At 40.8% G+C, this 19,248-nt stretch overlaps 2 protein-coding genes across 3 annotated transcripts; one reads left to right on the top strand and one right to left on the bottom strand.

The window, feature by feature from the left end:
- Nucleotides 1-2: 2 nt before the first annotated feature.
- pdcd11 (programmed cell death 11) lies at nucleotides 3-17,570 on the bottom strand. Of its 2 annotated transcripts, none has more exons than XM_083925254.1 (36): nucleotides 17,516-17,570; nucleotides 16,685-16,807; nucleotides 16,214-16,354; nucleotides 15,949-16,113; nucleotides 15,347-15,508; nucleotides 15,012-15,132; nucleotides 14,629-14,804; nucleotides 14,243-14,350; nucleotides 13,839-14,051; nucleotides 12,765-12,889; nucleotides 12,603-12,663; nucleotides 11,972-12,118; nucleotides 11,583-11,834; nucleotides 11,336-11,461; nucleotides 11,041-11,235; nucleotides 10,386-10,556; nucleotides 10,065-10,278; nucleotides 9,807-9,956; nucleotides 8,161-8,273; nucleotides 7,397-7,896; nucleotides 7,168-7,230; nucleotides 6,443-6,539; nucleotides 6,241-6,330; nucleotides 5,986-6,088; nucleotides 5,639-5,816; nucleotides 5,257-5,313; nucleotides 5,030-5,152; nucleotides 4,753-4,875; nucleotides 4,378-4,546; nucleotides 3,012-3,161; nucleotides 2,761-2,904; nucleotides 2,327-2,577; nucleotides 1,860-2,028; nucleotides 1,120-1,273; nucleotides 778-943; nucleotides 3-561 (listed from the first exon to the last, which is right to left on the bottom strand). In XM_083925254.1, exons 2-36 carry the CDS (start codon nucleotides 16,784-16,786, stop codon nucleotides 390-392), a joined length of 5,451 nt encoding a protein of 1,816 aa, XP_083781380.1. In that variant the 5' UTR covers nucleotides 16,787-16,807; nucleotides 17,516-17,570; the 3' UTR covers nucleotides 3-389. The 2 variants fall into 2 exon arrangements, with proteins under 2 accessions (XP_083781380.1, XP_083781379.1); XM_083925253.1 differs by having other exon boundaries at nucleotides 17,550-17,562.
- A 192-nt stretch (nucleotides 17,571-17,762) lies between these two features.
- Nucleotides 17,763-19,212, top strand: atp5md (ATP synthase membrane subunit k). The gene is made up of 4 exons (XM_083925394.1): nucleotides 17,763-17,826; nucleotides 18,687-18,791; nucleotides 18,896-18,989; nucleotides 19,085-19,212. The coding sequence occupies exons 2-3, from the start codon at nucleotides 18,705-18,707 to the stop codon at nucleotides 18,983-18,985; spliced, it is 177 nt and encodes a 58-aa protein (XP_083781520.1). The 5' UTR covers nucleotides 17,763-17,826; nucleotides 18,687-18,704; the 3' UTR covers nucleotides 18,986-18,989; nucleotides 19,085-19,212.
- The last annotated feature ends 36 nt before the right edge of the window (nucleotides 19,213-19,248 follow it).

Raw genomic sequence — 19,248 nt, 5'->3', positions numbered from 1 at the left:
GTAATGGTGTTGGATTTATTGAAAGTCCTGCTGGGTTAATAGAAAATGCTCCCACACATTTGTGAAGTAAGTAATCCATTCAAATATGCAGTATTTCTCATATTCATAACATTAATTATTCTCTTCATAGCTCCCTCACGTACAAAGTTGACTAAAATGAAATGTTAAATACCAGTTTGTTTTTAACATTTACAGATTGTTACAACCCACTTTACAAAAGGTTTGACTTTCAGGTTCAGAGGTTCACAACAGTAAAAAAAGCTACTTTACAAGTTAAGAAGTTGATCATTTTGAAGAGGAACCTATGTGAACATCCAGCTCCTGAACAGGTGTGAAGCTCGCACCGGGTCCACATACACAGTGTGTGCATTATTGTGTGTATTTGGTCATTAGTTGGCAGCATCGGTGCCTTTAGCTTCCACAAACTCTACGGCCTTCTCTTTGACTGCCTGGATGCTCTGCGGGGTGCCGTGCTTCTTCTCGTACTCCAAGTAACGCTTGAAGAAGAACTTGATCTTTTTCACTGAAACACTGAGGTGGATCACACGATCAAAGAGCGCCCTACAGGAGACAGGAAGTTGGAAAAAACCTTGAAGCACTTTTTATGTTTGAACATAAGACTGGTCTTGCACACTTACACACCTAGCGTCAGTTGTTTCTTATGTAAACCATTAAGGCTGATTAGATTACATATATTAAATAAGTTTCCCTATGTAGGAACAGAAAAGCTTCAAGGAATGACACTAAATGGTTAGCAAAATAAGAGCTTTTGCTCACCTGACTTCCTTCTGTGATCCATGTTTAACCATGAGGTCGATGAAGACGGACCAGAGGTCTGTACGTTTTGGGTAGCTCGTCAGGACTTTGTCAAACATGGTGCGACCTTTCTCTGAATCGCCGTAACGGAATTCCAGCTGAGCGAACTTGGCTATCACATCCACACCTGAGAGGAGGCGTGACAAAAATAAAGGTTAAAAACCTGTGGAGATGTACAGCTGAGAGGTACAGAATAGGAGTGGATACAGTCAGAGGGATTAAAACTCGCTGGTTTCATTCAGAGTTGTCTCTCTTTTGTGACATTATGTGACATTATGTGAGTGTTTGGGCAGGCCATCTTACTTTCTTTGGATGGCAGACTCTTCAGCGCCCTCTGCAGGAGAACACTGGCAGTGTCACTCTGACCCTGTTGGAGTAGGAAGACCCCGTAGCTCAGCCACACTGCCTTATTCTGACGGAAACGCTTCACCATCGTCTTATACAGGCCCTCTGCCTCCTGGATATAAACAGAAGAGAGACATACAGACATAAGTGGCAGGGAGTAGAAGTGAGTATGCAGGGTTCCAACACACTTTCAAATTCAAGTCAAATTCCAGCACTTTTCAAGCATTTCAAGGTGTATTTTCATGTTTTTCAAGAACCTTACAGTTGTGGTAAATTACATATAGAATATTCAGTATACTTATTATTGCACATTGCACTTCATTCCATTAAATTCAATGTTATTGTGCTATGCCAAAATTATGTTTCATGACTAATTAAAATAAAGGACACGAATGTTTAATGTTTGTAAATAGACTTCCTGTTTAGACTTGCAACGATAAGTTGATCGATAGACAGAAATTTGATCACCTGTTAATTGTCTAAAGTATTTTTTCATGTAAAAATGTTGTTTTCTGTCTCTCGAGTATGGAGATCTTCTTTTCACTGTTATATCATAGCAAAAAACATTTCAATAACTTTATTCAAAATCCAAGCACTTTTCAAACCTTGAAAACACCACACTTCCTGAGTTGTTTTCAAGGGTTTCCGGTGTCCATACAGACACCAAGTATGGTATTTAGACACTCAGTAGATTGTACCTTGGTCTTGTTGGACTTTGCGTAGATGTCAGCCAGCTGCTGGTACACGGGCATGGGCTCGCAGAACTGCAGCGCCCGCTCAAACACTTTTTTCAGACTCTCCTCTGTGCCGTACATGTTCTCCAGGTTCAGCAGGGCCACCCACACATTCAGCTTCTCCTGCTCTTCCCTGGACACACGCAGGACAAGTCGTACCCGTTGTTAGAATTTGTCTTCATTAATCAAAACCAATGTGTGTAAAAGTAAAAACTCTCCTTAGCCTCTGATAAGAACACACCCAAATACATACTATTATTATATACAGATACAAAGGTTAAGGTCAAAAAAAAAAATTACATTTTTTTTTTTAAAAGTAGCCAGTCACTACATTTATACGTTTTATTTTTATTGTTAGCGTGAAACTTGTGTGCATGGGTCTGCTGTCGTTTCTCTGTAAAAAAAAAACATCTGTGTATAGTTCAAATCACCTGAAGGAGATCGTTTTGAGGGCTCTCTCAGCCACAGCGCGGGCCTGCTCTATCTGGGTGGCCTGTAGATGGTGAGCCATGTACTGGAGCCAGAGCAGTGAGCTGTTGGGTGAAGCGAGGAGCAGGCGCTCAAAGGCGGCCGCGTCCTGGGGCCGCAGGCTTGGATCCATCAGCTCAGTCTCCCGCTGTACCAGAGCCTTCTCTGCTGCTTTTTTCTCTTGCTCAAGCTCATGACGAGACTTCTTCTGGGGCTGGTAGAGGAGAGCGGAAGGACGATGAGCAGTGAGTTTGATAGTAGAAAATGTTTAGATACAGAGAAGGAAACAGGAAGAAGTCCAAAATTTAAAAAAAAAAGAGACTTTTATAATCGATTAGAATAATTTTAAATTTTAAATTTTTTTAGGATTATTCATGCATATTCGTGGTGAGCTCACCTTGCTGCTTCCATCTTGGTCCTCTCCATCACTGGAGTCCCCCTCCTGCGCTGCACAGGCAGGCTTCAGGGAGCTCAGTCCGACGTCCCAGGAGAAACCTGCTGCCACCTGCAGTCTGGATGGACTGGCTGAGCTGTGAGTCACCTGCAGGGAGAGGGTGGAGACATTTATTTTTTAGGTTCTCGATAATAATACTGTACCAAATCTATGGAGATTTGTCTAGGCAAAAAAAACAAACTGTGTTTGCTTACTTTTACAGAGTCAGGTTTGGGTTCTTCTTCCTCTTTCTCCTCTTCCTCTTCTTCTCTGAAGTACACCTCCACTCCACTGTCACTGTCGTCAGCCTTTGCTTTCTTTGTTTTCTTTTTTTTCTTCTTCGGGACCTGGGACTCTGCTTCTTTCTGTTAAATTAAACCACAGTAAAGAATGCCATCAAGGATGCAACAAGTACACACACATAAGTGCTCCAGGGACCATCTGGCTGCAATTAAAGTTGCAGAGTATGCATAGTTTTAACCTGAGTCAAAGATCAATTCATCATTTATCAGCAAATGAAAGGATAATGAATGAGGGATGACTGAAGATGGCATTGATCTACAGTATACTGTATGTGGAAGTGGTTTTCCTGTATTGAGGTCACCTTCAGGAGCCCAGCACACTTAAAAGGCTGAGAAGTGAGTCACTGTGTTCACAATTTAAAATTACAACAAGTAACTTTTTGTTTTGTGTCTATTGTGTTGGCCCCTGTGAAAAAAAAGCAGCAGCGTTTCCATGAGAACCACTGCTTCATTGTCATTGTAGAGATCTGCTGCTGCCAGACTACCTTTAGAAAACCTCTCATTTTACTATAGGAGGGTCTGAAAGTCTGCCCCACCTAGTTCTGGTCTGGACCTGGTGGCAGGCATTATAAATACAACATAGAAATGCCAGATGGTGTTGTTTGCTCATGTAGGTCATATAGAGGCATCAGTATTGAATTGGGACTGCTTCATAATAAGTTAACAACTACTTGGAGTAACTTCTAATGTGAGAAGAAACTGAAGTTGTTTTTACACTGGACAGTAAGACAGCAATTTGGATGCCTTCTTTGCGGCATGGTCTGTGCATTCAGACAGACAGCAGCATTTTGCCGGCCTGATTTAGCACCCCAATTTGATGGTTTGGACACTTATTGGTGGCTCGATTTCCATGTAAATAGAGTTGATGCGGCTTGGCTGCACAGACGTGACTTGGGCGGAGGTGTCAATGACAACAATGAAATGTTGTGCGAACCACAGCGGGGAGTTTTAAATCAGGAAACAGCTGATCACAGGAACAAGAGACAGCAAAATATCGACCATCCTGATGAGAAACTGGAAAGCCTGTGAAATCCATGAGATGCTGACCATCACTGCAGAGAAAGTTGTCCATCAGATCATGGGGCTAACTTTTTCAGACGCATATGTTGTATATCACTGTGTGCCCAACTTTGTGCTTCAAGTCACTTTCATGCATATCAAAGAAAGCAGGAACATTATGCCTCAGTTCCACATTGCCAGGACGACATAATTGCAGCCTTTAACTAGTCGCAAATGTGACGCATTTTCTATATAAAAACCCCTTGAGGCTGTATGTTACCTGTTCGCTCTCAGACACTGGGCGTTTCATCTTTTTCTTAGTGTCATGTGCCTTCTTCTCCTCTCCGATCAGACGCAGTGGCAGACCGAGAGACTCTGGAAGGACGTCCGGCTTCCCGGTGTCTTCTGGGAGCAGAGAGAGGTGGACCAACTCCTCCTCGTTGTCAATACTGAGGACAAGAAAAGAAAGAGCTGCAGACGGAAAATGACCCGATGATAGCATTGACTCTATAAATAGCTTTAAACTGAAGCTGCATGGAACAAAACATGTAAAGATATGCCATCAGCATACTAGATTCTTCCCATTGGTCCAAATAGCATTCTGGTGTCTGTAATGATTACTAAGTCTAAGACCACAAGCCTGTGCTGTGTTTACCTGAGGATCTTGGTAGTGAGCAGGGTGTTGGGAGTCAGGTGCTTAGAGAGGACCTCATGGTTGTTGACAAAGTACTTAGTGGACTGCTGAAGCTCAGCTCTTCCAGTAATGCTTCTTGACAACCTGGTAGACAAACGATAATCGCTAAAATAACGACATTTCCAAGGGATATATGGGGCATTTAAGAAGTTCATATGTTTCTGTTGAGTTTAAATATGAATGTACAGTCGGATGCCAAATATAGTTAAAAGCATGTATGAATGCATTTCTCAGTTACCTGATGAAAACCCCCTGCTCTCCCACAGACTTGACATAGCCTCTGATGATCTGGCCTGCCTTTAGTTCGTCTATGGACAACACTTCTTGGTCCTTCGCTGGCTTGACCTTCTGTGGGTTCAGCCTGGATGAGCCAAGATACAAGCAAAAACATGTTGCAGTAGTGTAAGACACGTGCTTGCATTTGTGACAAAAACTCACAAATCCAACAGAAAAATCGCTTGTTACCTTGATGGACGTAGAGACAGCTGCCACTTGCCATTTTCGTCCCCAAGAAGGAAAAACCTGAGGCAAAGAAGAAGGCAAAAAATATTGACTCTACACCTTTAGATCATCAAAATGGAAGTCTGATTGTGGCACCAAAATGTTTAAATTGGAGCTGCTGATGTTGATATTGTGTCCTAACAAAGTGGAAAATCTATGTTGACAATCATGACAAAGAGGCTTGAATAATTCCAACATTTTTTGTTTTGCAGTAAAAAAGTTTGTTTCTTTTAGGTTTGCACAGAAAACATACTGTTGAGTTTGTAACTGAAATAATACGCTCTTCATACACCATGTCTAACTGTGTCCAGACCATGTGCAATAAATCGCTGCTGCATCCACTGACCTGAGCAGCTGGTCCTTGCTGTACCCGTCCAGAGGGTTTGGCTTGTAGGCATCAGCCAGGTCAGTGACAGCAACAGTTCCTGTGCCGCCAAAGGGAAGTTTGACCAGGAGACCGACTTGTGGCAGAGTATTAGTCACCATCCCCAAAGTAACACTGCCTTTCTCCAGTTTATGGACACCTGGAAAAGAAAAGAAGCTTGGAATCAAATGAAGTGCTGTTTGTCTCTTTGCATTTGATAAACAAAGTGAAACGACAGATAACAAAAGCAGTACAGCCAACAATAAGAAACAACACGTAAAATGAGACGATAAAAAGAAGAAAACAACGAAAATAGTCTCAGCTTCTACCTGTGAGGGACAGCACAAAGCGTTGAGGTTTGGTGGTCACTTCTACAACTTTGGCACTGACTGCTTGGCCCAGCTTGTACAGTTTTTCTGGGTGTGAAGCATCCTGAAAATAAGAGGAATTTAGACAATCACAACGGTTTGAAGTCAAGGTTTATCTCCTCTTTTCTCATTTTCTCTTAAGCCATAACAACCTTAGGCTGTTTAAAATTATCCGACACGTGCTCTTCCAACAAATATGAACTATTTTAAACTTACTTTTGGATCGGTGATCATGGCGAGCAGTTCAACTGTCCCAGAAACACAAGGACTTGTGGTGACCTCCAAAGACTTCCTCTCCGGATTGAACTGCGGGGGCAGAAGCATGGACACGACTGCAGTTTTGCTCTTCTTAAAGTTTTAAACTTAAGTACATTTTGGAGAAACTACGGGGAAGAAATGAAGCATTTCCAGAACTTACCTTTGATACAAAGCATGTCACATCTTCCCCGACCTTATAGCTGTTTAGTTTTTCTTTTGCTGCAACTGCATTGATCTCTGGACACTTTGCTAGTTTGCTGCAGAGAGAAAAAGACACAGAAACAAAATAAGAAATTGACAGGAGTGGGATTAGAACAGATACAAATAAACATCCTTACATAAAATATGAAGAGTCATAACACCAGCACAGGTTCACAATATCGTAAAGTATTTTTAAAGGTCTCATATTTTCAGGTTCATACTTGTATTTTGGGATTCCACTAGAACTTGTTTACATGCTTTAGTATTTTCAGAGAAACACATTTTTCTCACTCTGTCTGCCTGAATATACCTGTATTCACCCTCTGTCTGAAATCCTCTGTCTTAACAATCACATCATTGCAGCTGGGGAATGACTGTATACAGTACAAGTAGAAAGTGTCGCTGCAGTGCTGTTATAGTATAGTTGTGACATCACAAGTCCTGACACCTCGTTTAAAAGCACATTTTCTGTATACAGACTTTGTATTTCATGGAAGACGTGAGAATCTCACTTTTTACGATATGGCGTCTTTAATTTCTGTATAATATTTTATAAAAATAAATGTCACAATGACTGGATTGATATTGAAAACACTGAAAATTGACTTCAGGATAATATATCGATGTTATCATGCTGTATATCATGATAATTACAATGTACAATGAACTGTACTATATGCTTACCTGGGTATGAGTGTGAGCTCAGGAATGGTGAATGTAAATTTGGGATGGGAGAAAGGTAAGAATCTGAAATGAGACGGCTGAGATTAATTTCAATCTAATACAATCCATCAGATAATCATCACATTACTCTTTGACATTTTTACAATTAAGAATATAATAAGAAAACATGACAAAAGTAGAACTTTCAATAAGAAATAACTATTCCAGCATGTATCATGAGAGTTTTTACCTGTGACTCGAGGCCTCTCGTCCTCCGATGACCCTGGCGGTGACCGTGCTGCCCACTTTAATCGATGACGTGGGGAAGGATCCCTGACGCACTTCTGCAATCTCCACCACCTCAGACACGTGCACGCTGCCCGTGCTTCCATCCTCTAGTCTGACTTGAATGGAGGTGGGCTTCACTGTCCGCACAGTACCCTGCACAATTTTACCGAAGCAGTGACCGTTAGAGCTCGCCTGGTTTTCAGAGGCCTTGCGCTCTCGTTTGGGTGCTGTGCGCTCCCACGACACTAATGAGAGACCCTGGAGCTCCTGACAGCTGGGTTCTATAACCTCGACGGCCAAACTCATTCCCGCCTTCAGCTTCTCAGACTCGGAGAGAAATATCTCATTCAGGTGGCTGCTGGTTTGGATCACAGTCAGCTGTGCTGTGTCACCCAGAGAGATGACAGCAAAGTCTTTGTCGATATGCTGCACCATGGCTGTGTACTTTGTCCCTTCAGTTAACTGTAAACACAAATAAAAACACACATAACAAAGGGTCAATAACTACCTGAAATTATTATAATCTGACTATTCATGAGGGCCCTTACTTTAATACCTTAATATATACCATCTACATTTGCGTGAAATCATTTTTGATATCAGGCTGCTCCACAGAAAGCAGTGTTGGGAAAAGAGTGTTCAGTACAACTTTCCCCAGGATAGAAAAAGTCACACATCAGTCATTGTTTTGAAACTACAAAATGGCATTAAGAAAGTAATACTTACAGATTTCTTCTTCGCCACCAGCTTGAAAAGGACAGACACATGGACACATGTGGACGGGATGTCGACGTGGAGGACTACTGCAGTAGCTTTCTGTCCTGAGGTCAAATTAACACCTGGAAACGGCACAGCCAACAGAAAATTATAATCACTTACATTAAGTGATTATTTAAAAATATATATAAAAAGGAATATTATGCCAAAATGTAATAATGAAATAAGTGAAAGTTGAAAGAAAGGTAGTCTCTATAAGGGGTGTGATAAGTGAAAAGCTAAATGAACTGTCCAGTCACAGATGAAAATAAAACAATACACTACAGGGAACATCGAGTTTAAGTCATGGGACGCCCCATAGTTTAGGTTTAGGGGGGCACTCCACCAATTTTACAGTTATAACAGTTATATTATGTCCTCTGTGACTCTGCTGAAAGCTCTATAAAGTCTGGGAAAATGACTCAAGTAACATCACATGACGCAGGCATACAGCAATCTAGAAAAGTCTAATGAAAGATGCTTATGAGTTATGGGTAATGTAGGCTCCAGTGTTTTTGGACTTCAGTTCTGACCACTCTCTTTTTCTGCCTCTTGCAAAACCCCAAAATTCATGGAAGTCCAATGCTAAAAGGATCAGCAGGTAACTCGTAATATTTGGTCAAACTGTCACTATATCCTGAAAGTAGTACGTGAGGCCGATAGTCTGTGTAAAAAAAAATCGTGTTTCTCTGCCTCCACCTGGTGCTCCTAATGGCATCAGCAAGATTCCAACTTCTAATCAAAGCTGGGCGACCTCTGATGCAATGTTAATGACTGCTCATGAACTCAGCTCAAAGTGTGAAACGCAGCATGGCTGATCAAGAATGTTATCATATTGCCTATTTCTCACTTACATATTTTAGTGTACTGTTGGCTGTAAAATGAGAAAGCTTGGTCCGGTTGGCTGGTGATTGGTTTTGACCCTACTGTTTTCAACATTGTGGCCGGGTCACAACTTTCCCAATTTACAGCTCAATGGTACACTAAAACATGTTCCTGAAAACACTTTATCCGAGAAATAGGCAGTGCAGTGACAGAATCTTGATTTACATTTGATCAGCGCCGCCAAGTTTCAAAGTTTGATTGAAGTTCACAAGCAGTCATTGACACTGTGAAAGAGACTGCCATTAGGAGCACAAGGAGGAAGCTATTTGAGCAAATATGACAAAATGTTATTTTTGTAAAAGTTACCTACTGAACCTTTAAGTACTAAAGTACACCTTTAAGACACCAACCATGAACTGCAATTTCCTGTCCTCGCTCTTTAACAAAGGTTTGAAATGCATCAAACTACTCACCAAGGTTTAACGGGCTTCCTGTTTGATTGTCTATTTTATTTTTTGTGTGAAGCGTCTTTAAGTACTGAGAAACATGCTATATAAAATGTATCTATTATTATGGTTTATCAATAAGCAATGTTGGTGTTCAATACTGCAGTACCATCCTTTACTACATTATTTTGATTAATGCAATCATATCATTAAACCTGATACCAGTCTGTTTCTATTAAACATGTCAAGACATTGCAAGGAATGATTGTGATGGTAAAGACTATAGAGTAGTTAAACATTTAAACATTTCTACCAGATTTTAAATGCTCCTAGTTATAGACATACCCATGAAGTGGTGCTTGGTGGCCAGTACAGTAGCACCAGCCAAATCATCAGACTTAAAGGTGGCTCCACTTTCCTTCACAGTATCTACAGTCAGCTTCAGCTTCTGGCCAACAGACAGAGCAGCCAGCTGCTGGCGAAGCTCGCTGTTCTCTGAGGGTAAAGAAAGGCAGAGATAATAAGAGGTGAGACGCTGTAGAAAAATAGAGACTGAAGAGCCCGATTGAGAATATGAAGAATTCAAGACCACTGCAATCTTACCTCTTGTAGCTAACATTTCAGTCACAGCTCTTCTCTCCTGCAAACCATTAATGAGTCTTGTCTGGGCATCCCCCGTTGGAGATATGACCTCTGGAATCTTCAACGTGACCAGGAAACGACGTTTTTCCTCATCCAGATTGGTCACTTTAGCGATCACAGTCTGGCCTGGCTGGAAGGCAGTTGTCGTATCGCTGATAAACTTGACGGTCATGGCCTAAAAAGAAAAGCAAAGCAGAGAATGCTATTAGTATAAGTAGGGAAAATGGACTTTGAGGTAGAGATTTTCAGGTTAGACGACGTGACGCAAAGCCCTTTACTCACAGACTTGGGCGCAAGACCAACGAGGCCGTATGGAAACTCTACAAAGACGCCATAAGACATGATGTTCTTGATCCAGCCAATCAGCTGCATTCCAACAGTGATTTCGGAGAAGTCCTTGGCAACCACACCTTCCTCCAGTGACCACCTCACTGTTGGCTTCTTGGAGAGTGTCTTAAACAGAAGAGCAGCTAAGGAAAACAACTTCCATGCCAGTAAAATATTAAATACTGTACAGATTCAGTAATTCATTGCACTTGTACATGTCAGATGGGACAGTTGGTCTTCATAGTATTTAGGAGCCTCCCTTCCACTGTGATTGGACAGCTGGGTGACAGTGACAAGAGCAGCTTTTTACCCACGGTTGAACACGTTTCAACCCTCAATGACCCGAGAAAAGAAACAAAACACTCAAGGTCTCGTCACTTTGCTGCCGCTTGTAGCACAGTTTAAATGTGCAGCGCTGCCATTGCAAATAATAATAATTAAAAAAAACACACTAGGCTACTAGGTAGAGTGCACTCAATGCACTGTATACAATTAATTTATCTAATCTTTTCCCCATCGACCAATTGATAGGTAGAATTTCCGTCAAACAAGATTCTTTACCGGTTAAATACAAACCTGCAATCTACAATTTTTTTTTAAAAAAGGATACAATATTCTGTGTGTTCTTGCTCAAGCATACGAGGTTTGAGATGTTGTCTCCCTCCTGAAGGCTTTCCCACAGCAAAGGGCAGTTGGATATGTGATCAGAAAGGTGCATTGTGGGTAGTACGGCACGTATATCATCAGGGAGGATAGCCACCTCAAGAGCATTGACTGACTTTTTCAGCACCCTGGCCTCCAGCCTCTACATCACACAAACGGACATGTTGAGGTCAAAATTTGATCATTCAAAATGAAATATATATATTTTTTAAAACAAGAGAGGCATAAGGTCTTTAACTTACCTTCCCCACCTCACAGTCAAACTGGGGCTTGGGAGCTTCCTCAATGTCTCCCTCCATCGCAGCCTTAAACGACAGCATCATCTTCTCCTTATCGGGATCACACTGAAGAACTTTAGCCTTTAAAACCTGGACATTGAAGATAAAACAAACAACTTATCAGATACAAGACTCGATTAGAATGGTTCCCAAACATTTTTAAAAAAAGGATCAGAATCAAACCAGACATGATCCCGTTTGATCTCCTCACCTGGCCCACATAGAAGACCTCCTCAGGACTGATGATGGGTTCAGAGCTGAGCTCCTTGAGCGGCACCAGACCCTTGACGCTGTTGTAGAAACGAACGATGCAGCCAAAGTTTTTGATGCACACGATGAAACCGTGGGACACGCAGCCAGGACGGGCATCGGGGTAGCTGAGGAACAATGGCAGGGAGCTATCGACCAGGGCCTTCTTTCTGGTCAGGTACAGCCTCTTATTCTCTGCATCGACTGACAGAACCTGAAAGAACATTATTCCCACACGAACACAGAGGAATAAAATAAATATGAAAGGGGATTTGTAAATCTCCCAGACAGCTGAAAGAAAATGTTATTCATGTGGTCTTCTCAGTGGCTTTAAAAATAAACTGCACTGACCCGACATTTGACCTTCATGCCCTCGATGTACTTTTTCTCTGGGTTCTTAAGGAGGATATCGGACAGGTGTGTCCGGGGAACCAGGCCTTTGATGTGGTCAGACAGGTGCACCACCATGCCATTTTTCAGCAGAACTGACACTGTCCCCTTAGAGGGAGACACGGGGAAGAAAGAAAGTGAGAAGAGAATGAGGAAGAAGAACTATTATACTTAAAAAAACAGAAAACCAAAAATGGAGCGTAACTTTTTTTTTGGATTCAATTCTATGAACCATTGAAGACAGGTCAAACAGCCACAGGTGCTCTGTAGACATGCATCCTGTGACTGTGTGCATAGTGAAAAGTATTTAATGATGCCTGTTGTATGTGTAATATACAGTGCATGCTGTTTTCCATGTCAAATAAACATAAATAAATGACATACCTGAAAACCTGCAGATTTAACTATATACATTTTTGGTGTTGGGTATACCCTTTGTGCACATACATTACTGATAAATAATCTAAACTAGACCTAAACTATTTTTAAAAAACAAGGCCTAATTTACTGATGTCATATATTCTTTATAAAACCCGATCCAAGTCCTGTGTGTGACAGGGTTCTCGGATAGGTGGTGAGGTATTGTTCTTACCTCTACAACCTGACCAGCCTGAAGATCATGATATCTATAAAAACGCTTGAGAATGACACTCCTGAAATTGAGACAAAAGAAGGTTGTATACATTACATCACGTTAGAATTGTCAAGTCCACACTCACTCTGAAATAAGACACATAAATGAGGGGGCACATACTTTCGCAGACTAGCAAAATGAATTTGGTCCATGGCGCTGAAGTCCAGGATCCTGCAGGTGTGCTTAGTCATGGCCAGCACTCTGTTTTCATTGGCTGGCTCACTGGGCTCCTTCAGGTGGTTCCTCTGTCAAGAAGGATACATTTAAGTTGTTATCCTAATGCTTAGTCAGTAGAATGTTTACAGAGAGCATTTATTTGTCTTAAAATGAGCAGGGTATAGGATTTATGGGGATCTCTTGGCAGAAATGGAATACAATAGTCATAACTTTGTTTTCATTGCTGTATAATCACCTGAAACATAGGGCCTGTGTGTTGTAATTAGCTCAGAATTAACTATTCATATCTCAAAAAGGGAGAAAGTCCTCTGCCATGGAGCAGGGCGTGTTGTACCCCCAGGTTTTTACAGGTTCCCACAATGGACAAACCAAATACTGGCTCTAAAGAGGGCCTTTCGTGTTTTATGCTACCTGAAGGCCACTGTAGGTTATATTACATGTTTGGAAAAGGGAGGGGGAGGGAGAGCATATTCCCTTTGTTGCAATCGGCAAACTTGCTGCTAGATGGCACTAAATTCTGCACGCAGCTCTTTTAACAGCCAAAGTAGGTTAATAATAGGGGGCATATTATGCACATTTTTAGGTTTCTAAGTTTTGTTTTCTACTAGAACATGTTTACATGCTTTAATGTTCAAAACATGCATCATTTTTCTCATCATTTACAGTAGTAGTTCATTCATTTAACTGTATTCCCCCTCTGTCTGAAACACTCCATTTTTGCGCCTGTCTCTTTAAGACCTCCAAAAAAGCCCAGCCTGACTGTCACTTCACTGTAGAAGCACTTTCTACCTATATATATATATATTTTAGTTATATGACATCTTAACCATACAGATGTTCTGAAGGCTCGTTTAAAGACACAGTTTCTGAATACGGGCTGTGTGCATTTCTCTGTAGTTTGAGGATATTTATACTTTGAAAATATTTATACAACACCTTGACCTGCATTATAATAAAAAAGACATGGAAATCTTTCTTTTAACAATATTGGACCTTTCAAACATCATCTCAACTCACATGTACAAAGGCCAAAGTTTTGTCTGGCAGTTCCAACATTGCTCCAGACTTGTGGTGCATCTTGGTCATCTTGCAGTTCTTTACCACCTCACCAATGCGGTCATCTCCAGCAGGCAAGGGCTCAATTCTGGCTCCGGGCTGAATGAGGAAGCTGCGCAGGCTCAGGCCCACCAGGCGGGTGGATGGCTCCACATACAGCACGCAAGCTTGCACCTGGGTGGATTGATGCAAAACTGGGTTAATATTCAAGTTCATTTACTGGTAACATTAAGATTGATTTGATATGCATTGAAATCCAGATTATCTGTTAAAGTGCCCAGATCAGAAAGCTGAAAACAATAGCAGACACACAAAGGGAAGTGTTGTATGGGGCAGCAGGATCCATGTGTCAGGTCAGTTTTTACCTCAGTTCCCTCAGTGTAGCTGGATCTTTGTTCTGGCTCCATGTGGAGAAAGTCCACCTGACCACTAAAGGAGGACAGGAAGTCCAGGAACAGACCATTTTTGGTCACCTGCAATACAAACGTGTAGATTTTACTCAAATGAAATATAGCTACCACTGAAGATGTGATAGTGACTGTGCGGGCAAGACAAGATCGTTCACTGGATAAAATAAAACTTTTGCTACAGCATTTTCCCTTATCCTTGGACAGAAGATGTACTAAATACCAAAATAAAAAGTCCAGCAATCTAACCAAGTCCAGTTGCTTTTGGCTGAAATTGTTTTGAGGATAACAATGACCTGGACAAATGAGGACATTCACAGGCCAAAATAAAAAGGTGTCTCTACCTGTTTGATCTTAGCTTTGACCAGGAGCCCAGGCAGCAGGTTAGTGAGGTTCCAGCCCTGCTCGGATTCAGCACAAGCCTGGGGGACGGTCGGGGGGCTGACAGAAAGGCAGGCCACGCGTCCGTCGTTCTTTACTTTTTCCACTTGAGAAGTCACATACTGACCCACTTTCAGCTCTGGACACATGCGAAAACACAAATGCTTTTGAAATGTACTGTCACTTCTATCCAAATCTGTTACTTTAATAATGTGTTTGCTAAAAACATGGGAAACAACGGCACTGTCCAGATGAAACAAAACCTTACTCTGCATCAGAAGAGGATGCAATTGATTAAGACTTTTCCCCCAGTAAACAACAGGCAATCTAAAGCACTCTGTCATACCTTCTGGGTTGTTGTGTTTGTCTTTTACTGTTGTCTTGGGAAGGAAGGCTTTGGTTCCATTGATGCCAATATCAACTATGTAGCCATGATCCTCCACACTGTCTACACATCCACTCAAGACCTGAGTTGTCAAAAAATAACATTACAATAAATTGTTGGATAACGAAAAAAAGACAAGCTGAATATTAACATGTTGATATATATATATATATATATATATATATATATATATATATATATATATATATATATATATATATATATATATATATATATATATTTTGGTTGTTGTTTGTTTTGTTTTGTTTTTTAACTGAAGATCATTAATGACTCACCATGCCGGCTTTCAGAGAGCTTGAGGTGAGAGCCTTGTTGACCAATTTTGGATCGATTGACAACTGGATGCTTAGAGAGCCTCCTTTGGCTATATCCAACTTGGCAACCACACACCTGAACACCATGCCAGGGTAGAAGAGGTGTGGCAGAGAGCAGATATCCTGTGAATCAAAATGACAAAAGATACACCTCTTAGATATTAAATATCTTAAAATAAACTATCCGGAGATATGATATTGATCAGTATTCAGTGTATTGTTCGGCGTAGTTTTGCTGCCATTTCTCCAAATCTCAGGCAATCGAATTTATAAAAATTCTGGTTTAGCTTGGCTATTTAATATTGTGCTAGATTCTCTCTGACTTCTCTGCACCAGCAGCATAAGTTACTACCTGATTCTAGACTCCACAGTTCCAACAAAACTAACAAGAAAGAGCTCACAACAACACAAAGATAGTGACAAAAAAAAAACTGAACACAGATTTATCAGCAAATCAGAAAATGATCATACAGACAGTTTGGAATCTGATCACTGATGACATGACCCACTATAACAAGCCTTTAGCACTTAGGTATACATTAAATCATCATTCTGCGGCCTACCTCTGTATCAGCTGAATTCAGTTGCTCGCTCAGTAGCTTGGTGTATGAGTCACAGATGTTCTTGATGCTGAGGAAGCCTTGCAGACCACAGGGCAGGCTGACTGTCACCTCAAAGTCTGCGACCTCCTTTACACAGCCCAGCATCAGGATACCCTCCTTCAGATTCTGAGGAATGCAGAAAACATACACAATATACCCAGTCAGATACTGTGCTGAATGCACTTTTAATACACAGTGATGTAACACTAAACATCGTGCGTTTTACCTTGATGTGTAGAATTTCCAAACACTTGGCTGCCTCATTCAGTGTCAGACCATCCCGTTTGCCCGTCTTTGGCTTCTTGACCTTTATGGCGTTATCTTTGCTTGCACCCTTTCTTTTCTTAGTTTCTACTTGTTCGTTTGACTGCAAGAGAAAAGCAATCTATTGTTAACAATGGAGAGGGAGAGAGAGAGAGAGAGTGTGTGAGAGAGAGAGAGAGTGTGAGTGAGTGAGTGTTTGTGTGTGTGTACGCGAAACTAAAGGAATATGATATGAAAGAACCACTTCCTCGTAAGTAATGCACTGATGTTTTTAGAAAAATGTATTGCCTGATAGTGTGCTAATCCTCTTTCCTGGGGTAGTCATTAAACTAACATTTCAGTTAAGTATTTTAGACCTCAGTGATTGTTCCAGATAAAGTTAAGTATTTTCATAGTAGTATGGACAGATAGATAGAAAAGAGTGGAACTCTACCTGGAACAAGTTGTCCACTTCTGTCCTCTGCACCGTGATTTTACTCTCGGTAGGCTTCTTTGCTGTCCCTCCTCTGGGGAAGTCCTCCTCCATTGATGCCATGTTTCCTTTTGTTTCAAATGTCTAAGAAAATTAAAGACATTGTCAATAAACAGATCATCTCAAATTAACCTATATTCTGCGGATGATACAAAAGTTTAGGTCGAGACTTGAACACAGTTTGAATTTCGTGTAACTCCATGGTGTGTTTTTACATTTGAGACTTGGTTACTATTAACTTTACATTCTTGTGTTACAGATGCATAAACCTATGCATATGCACAAACACAGCACGAGAACCACAGACAGTAGCTTGACTCTTCAATCAGACATTGTTGTTGAATCACCACATGCAACTATATTAATTCAGTTCAATATATATTGCCAAATCATAACAAATGTATCTCTCAAGATACTTTACTTTAGTAGGTCTAGAACACACTGACTTCTTTATGATTCACAGATACCCAACATAATAATACATATATATATATATATATATATATATATATATATACAGTTTGTATCCAGCAATCCTGTGCACAGTGACAACGACAACCTTCCTATTTAACACCAGTTAGTTTGAAAAATATAACCAAGTCCATTAGGTTCAGTTAAAATACTGCTGCACATATGCACGAGACAAGACGAGCTAACGATAACTGTGTCGTATTTTAGCATTCCGGTTAAACACAAAGCAGGCAAGAGCCTTTTCAAATAGAGACAAACTTAAAAGTGTTCTAAACACATTAAATTGTTGCTTTTGGAACTTATAATGAAACGTTTTCTTACATTAAATCTCCGGCTTGAGGATATCAAAACTCACATGTTGTTCAGCAACACGCCATGATAACCCGGAAGAAAAACTCAGATGGGCGTGTCATGGTTTATCCAATCACAGAGAATAACACATGATTGACAACATTCTTAGCCATTCAGTGGTCGCTTTACACCCCAAACTTTGAGTGACATAAGTTTGGACCAATCATAATACAGCGGATTGCTGTGGGTGGGCGGGACTTCCTAGTGAATTTAGCACTGCGGCCTTTCTCTGCTGAAGGACACCTGTCTCATTCTGTTCGCGCAGGGGTCGAGTGTTAAAGGTAAGTCATAACACATTCAAAAACAAAGTAGATCATCCAATTTGGTTATAACAATGCCGTACAGTACACATATTATTTTAAACGTCTGCGTGACGATGCACTATTTAACTAGCTTAGCTGTCTGAATATTAAACTAAGTAGAGCTAACAGGCTAACGTGGGAAGCTAACCTTAACCTACTACAGTACAGCGTGTGCGAGCCAACAAGCAATGAAAGTTACTGTCTGATAAAACTCAGTTTGAATAAAGTGGCCACTGTCAGTGCATTTGTCAACCGCAGTATTGTTGAATTAAAGTGGGTAAGCTTCACAGTAAAATGCCCTAACGCTTGCTCTAAGCGTCTTTACACACAAGCTAGATTTGACCATCGTAACCATGTCAACTGCCATTAAAGTTGCACTCTAATGCAATGAGTAAAGTAAGTAAAGTCAGCTAGTTTCCGTTAGTAAGAAATGCGTCTTTATGTCTGGCCAGTGTAACATGTTTCTTTCAGTATTTTAGTAACCTTAACGTGCCTGAATTCCCCCATGCTCTTTCCTGTCAAGAGTTGTCAACACCTTGCAATAATTACATTATACTAAAGCAGGGTTTTTATTTACTATCCATTGAATTTAATTAAATACTAAGTTTCTCAGGGCCCAAGGTGACTCCTGCTAATCTCATTCTTTGACGAACATCCCCTAATATATACTCGGGTTACCTTCATAGATTACAGAATGACTACGTATCGCAATTTTTGGGTAAACTTCCAGTCAGTTGTTCGTTTTAGTTATACCTGTACACACTGTCCCTGAGGTCAACAATGGACTTGCGTATATACTGCTATCGATCACTCAATTATTGTTCTCCTTTTTATTATAGGACCATTAACAATCCATCATGGGAGGACACGACGCCGGAGGCCAGCACCAGTTCACTGGGTTTGCCAAGCACTTCAATGCGTACACAAACATCGGAAGGAGGAATGTAAGTTGTTTGCAACTTAAGTATAAATAAACTGCATTTTTACAGTGGGACTGTCATGCCTCTGTGAATTTCTCATCATGCCTCCTTTTCTTTTTTTTCTACAGTGTGTTTTGGCCACATATGCCAGCTTACTAGCTATTGGCCTTTTCTTCAAATTGAAGCCCAAAAAACAGGCTGCCATCACAGAAAAGTGATCATGTGAGTGCATTTAAGTCTCTCCACCCTATTCACTTTTGTAATTCACTGCTTAAGGACAGTACAATTAACTCAAGGCCCTTATTGTCTCCTTACAGGCGTCCATTTTGACCATCATTTCGAACAGCTAGGAGTGGAGACAGCAGCTGGATATGCTTGTAATAAAATATGACTGTTTAGTTTCCCTATGTTAACAATAAAGAACATTTGTCGAAAACATAGAAAACATGTTTGTTTTATTTACAGTGTATACCAGTATAAA

This window comes from Echiichthys vipera (assembly GCF_963691815.1).
Source record: "Echiichthys vipera genome assembly, chromosome: 2".
Classification (NCBI taxonomy): Eukaryota; Metazoa; Chordata; class Actinopteri; order Perciformes; family Trachinidae; genus Echiichthys; species Echiichthys vipera.
This window is presented reverse-complemented; position numbering and strand designations above follow the sequence as displayed.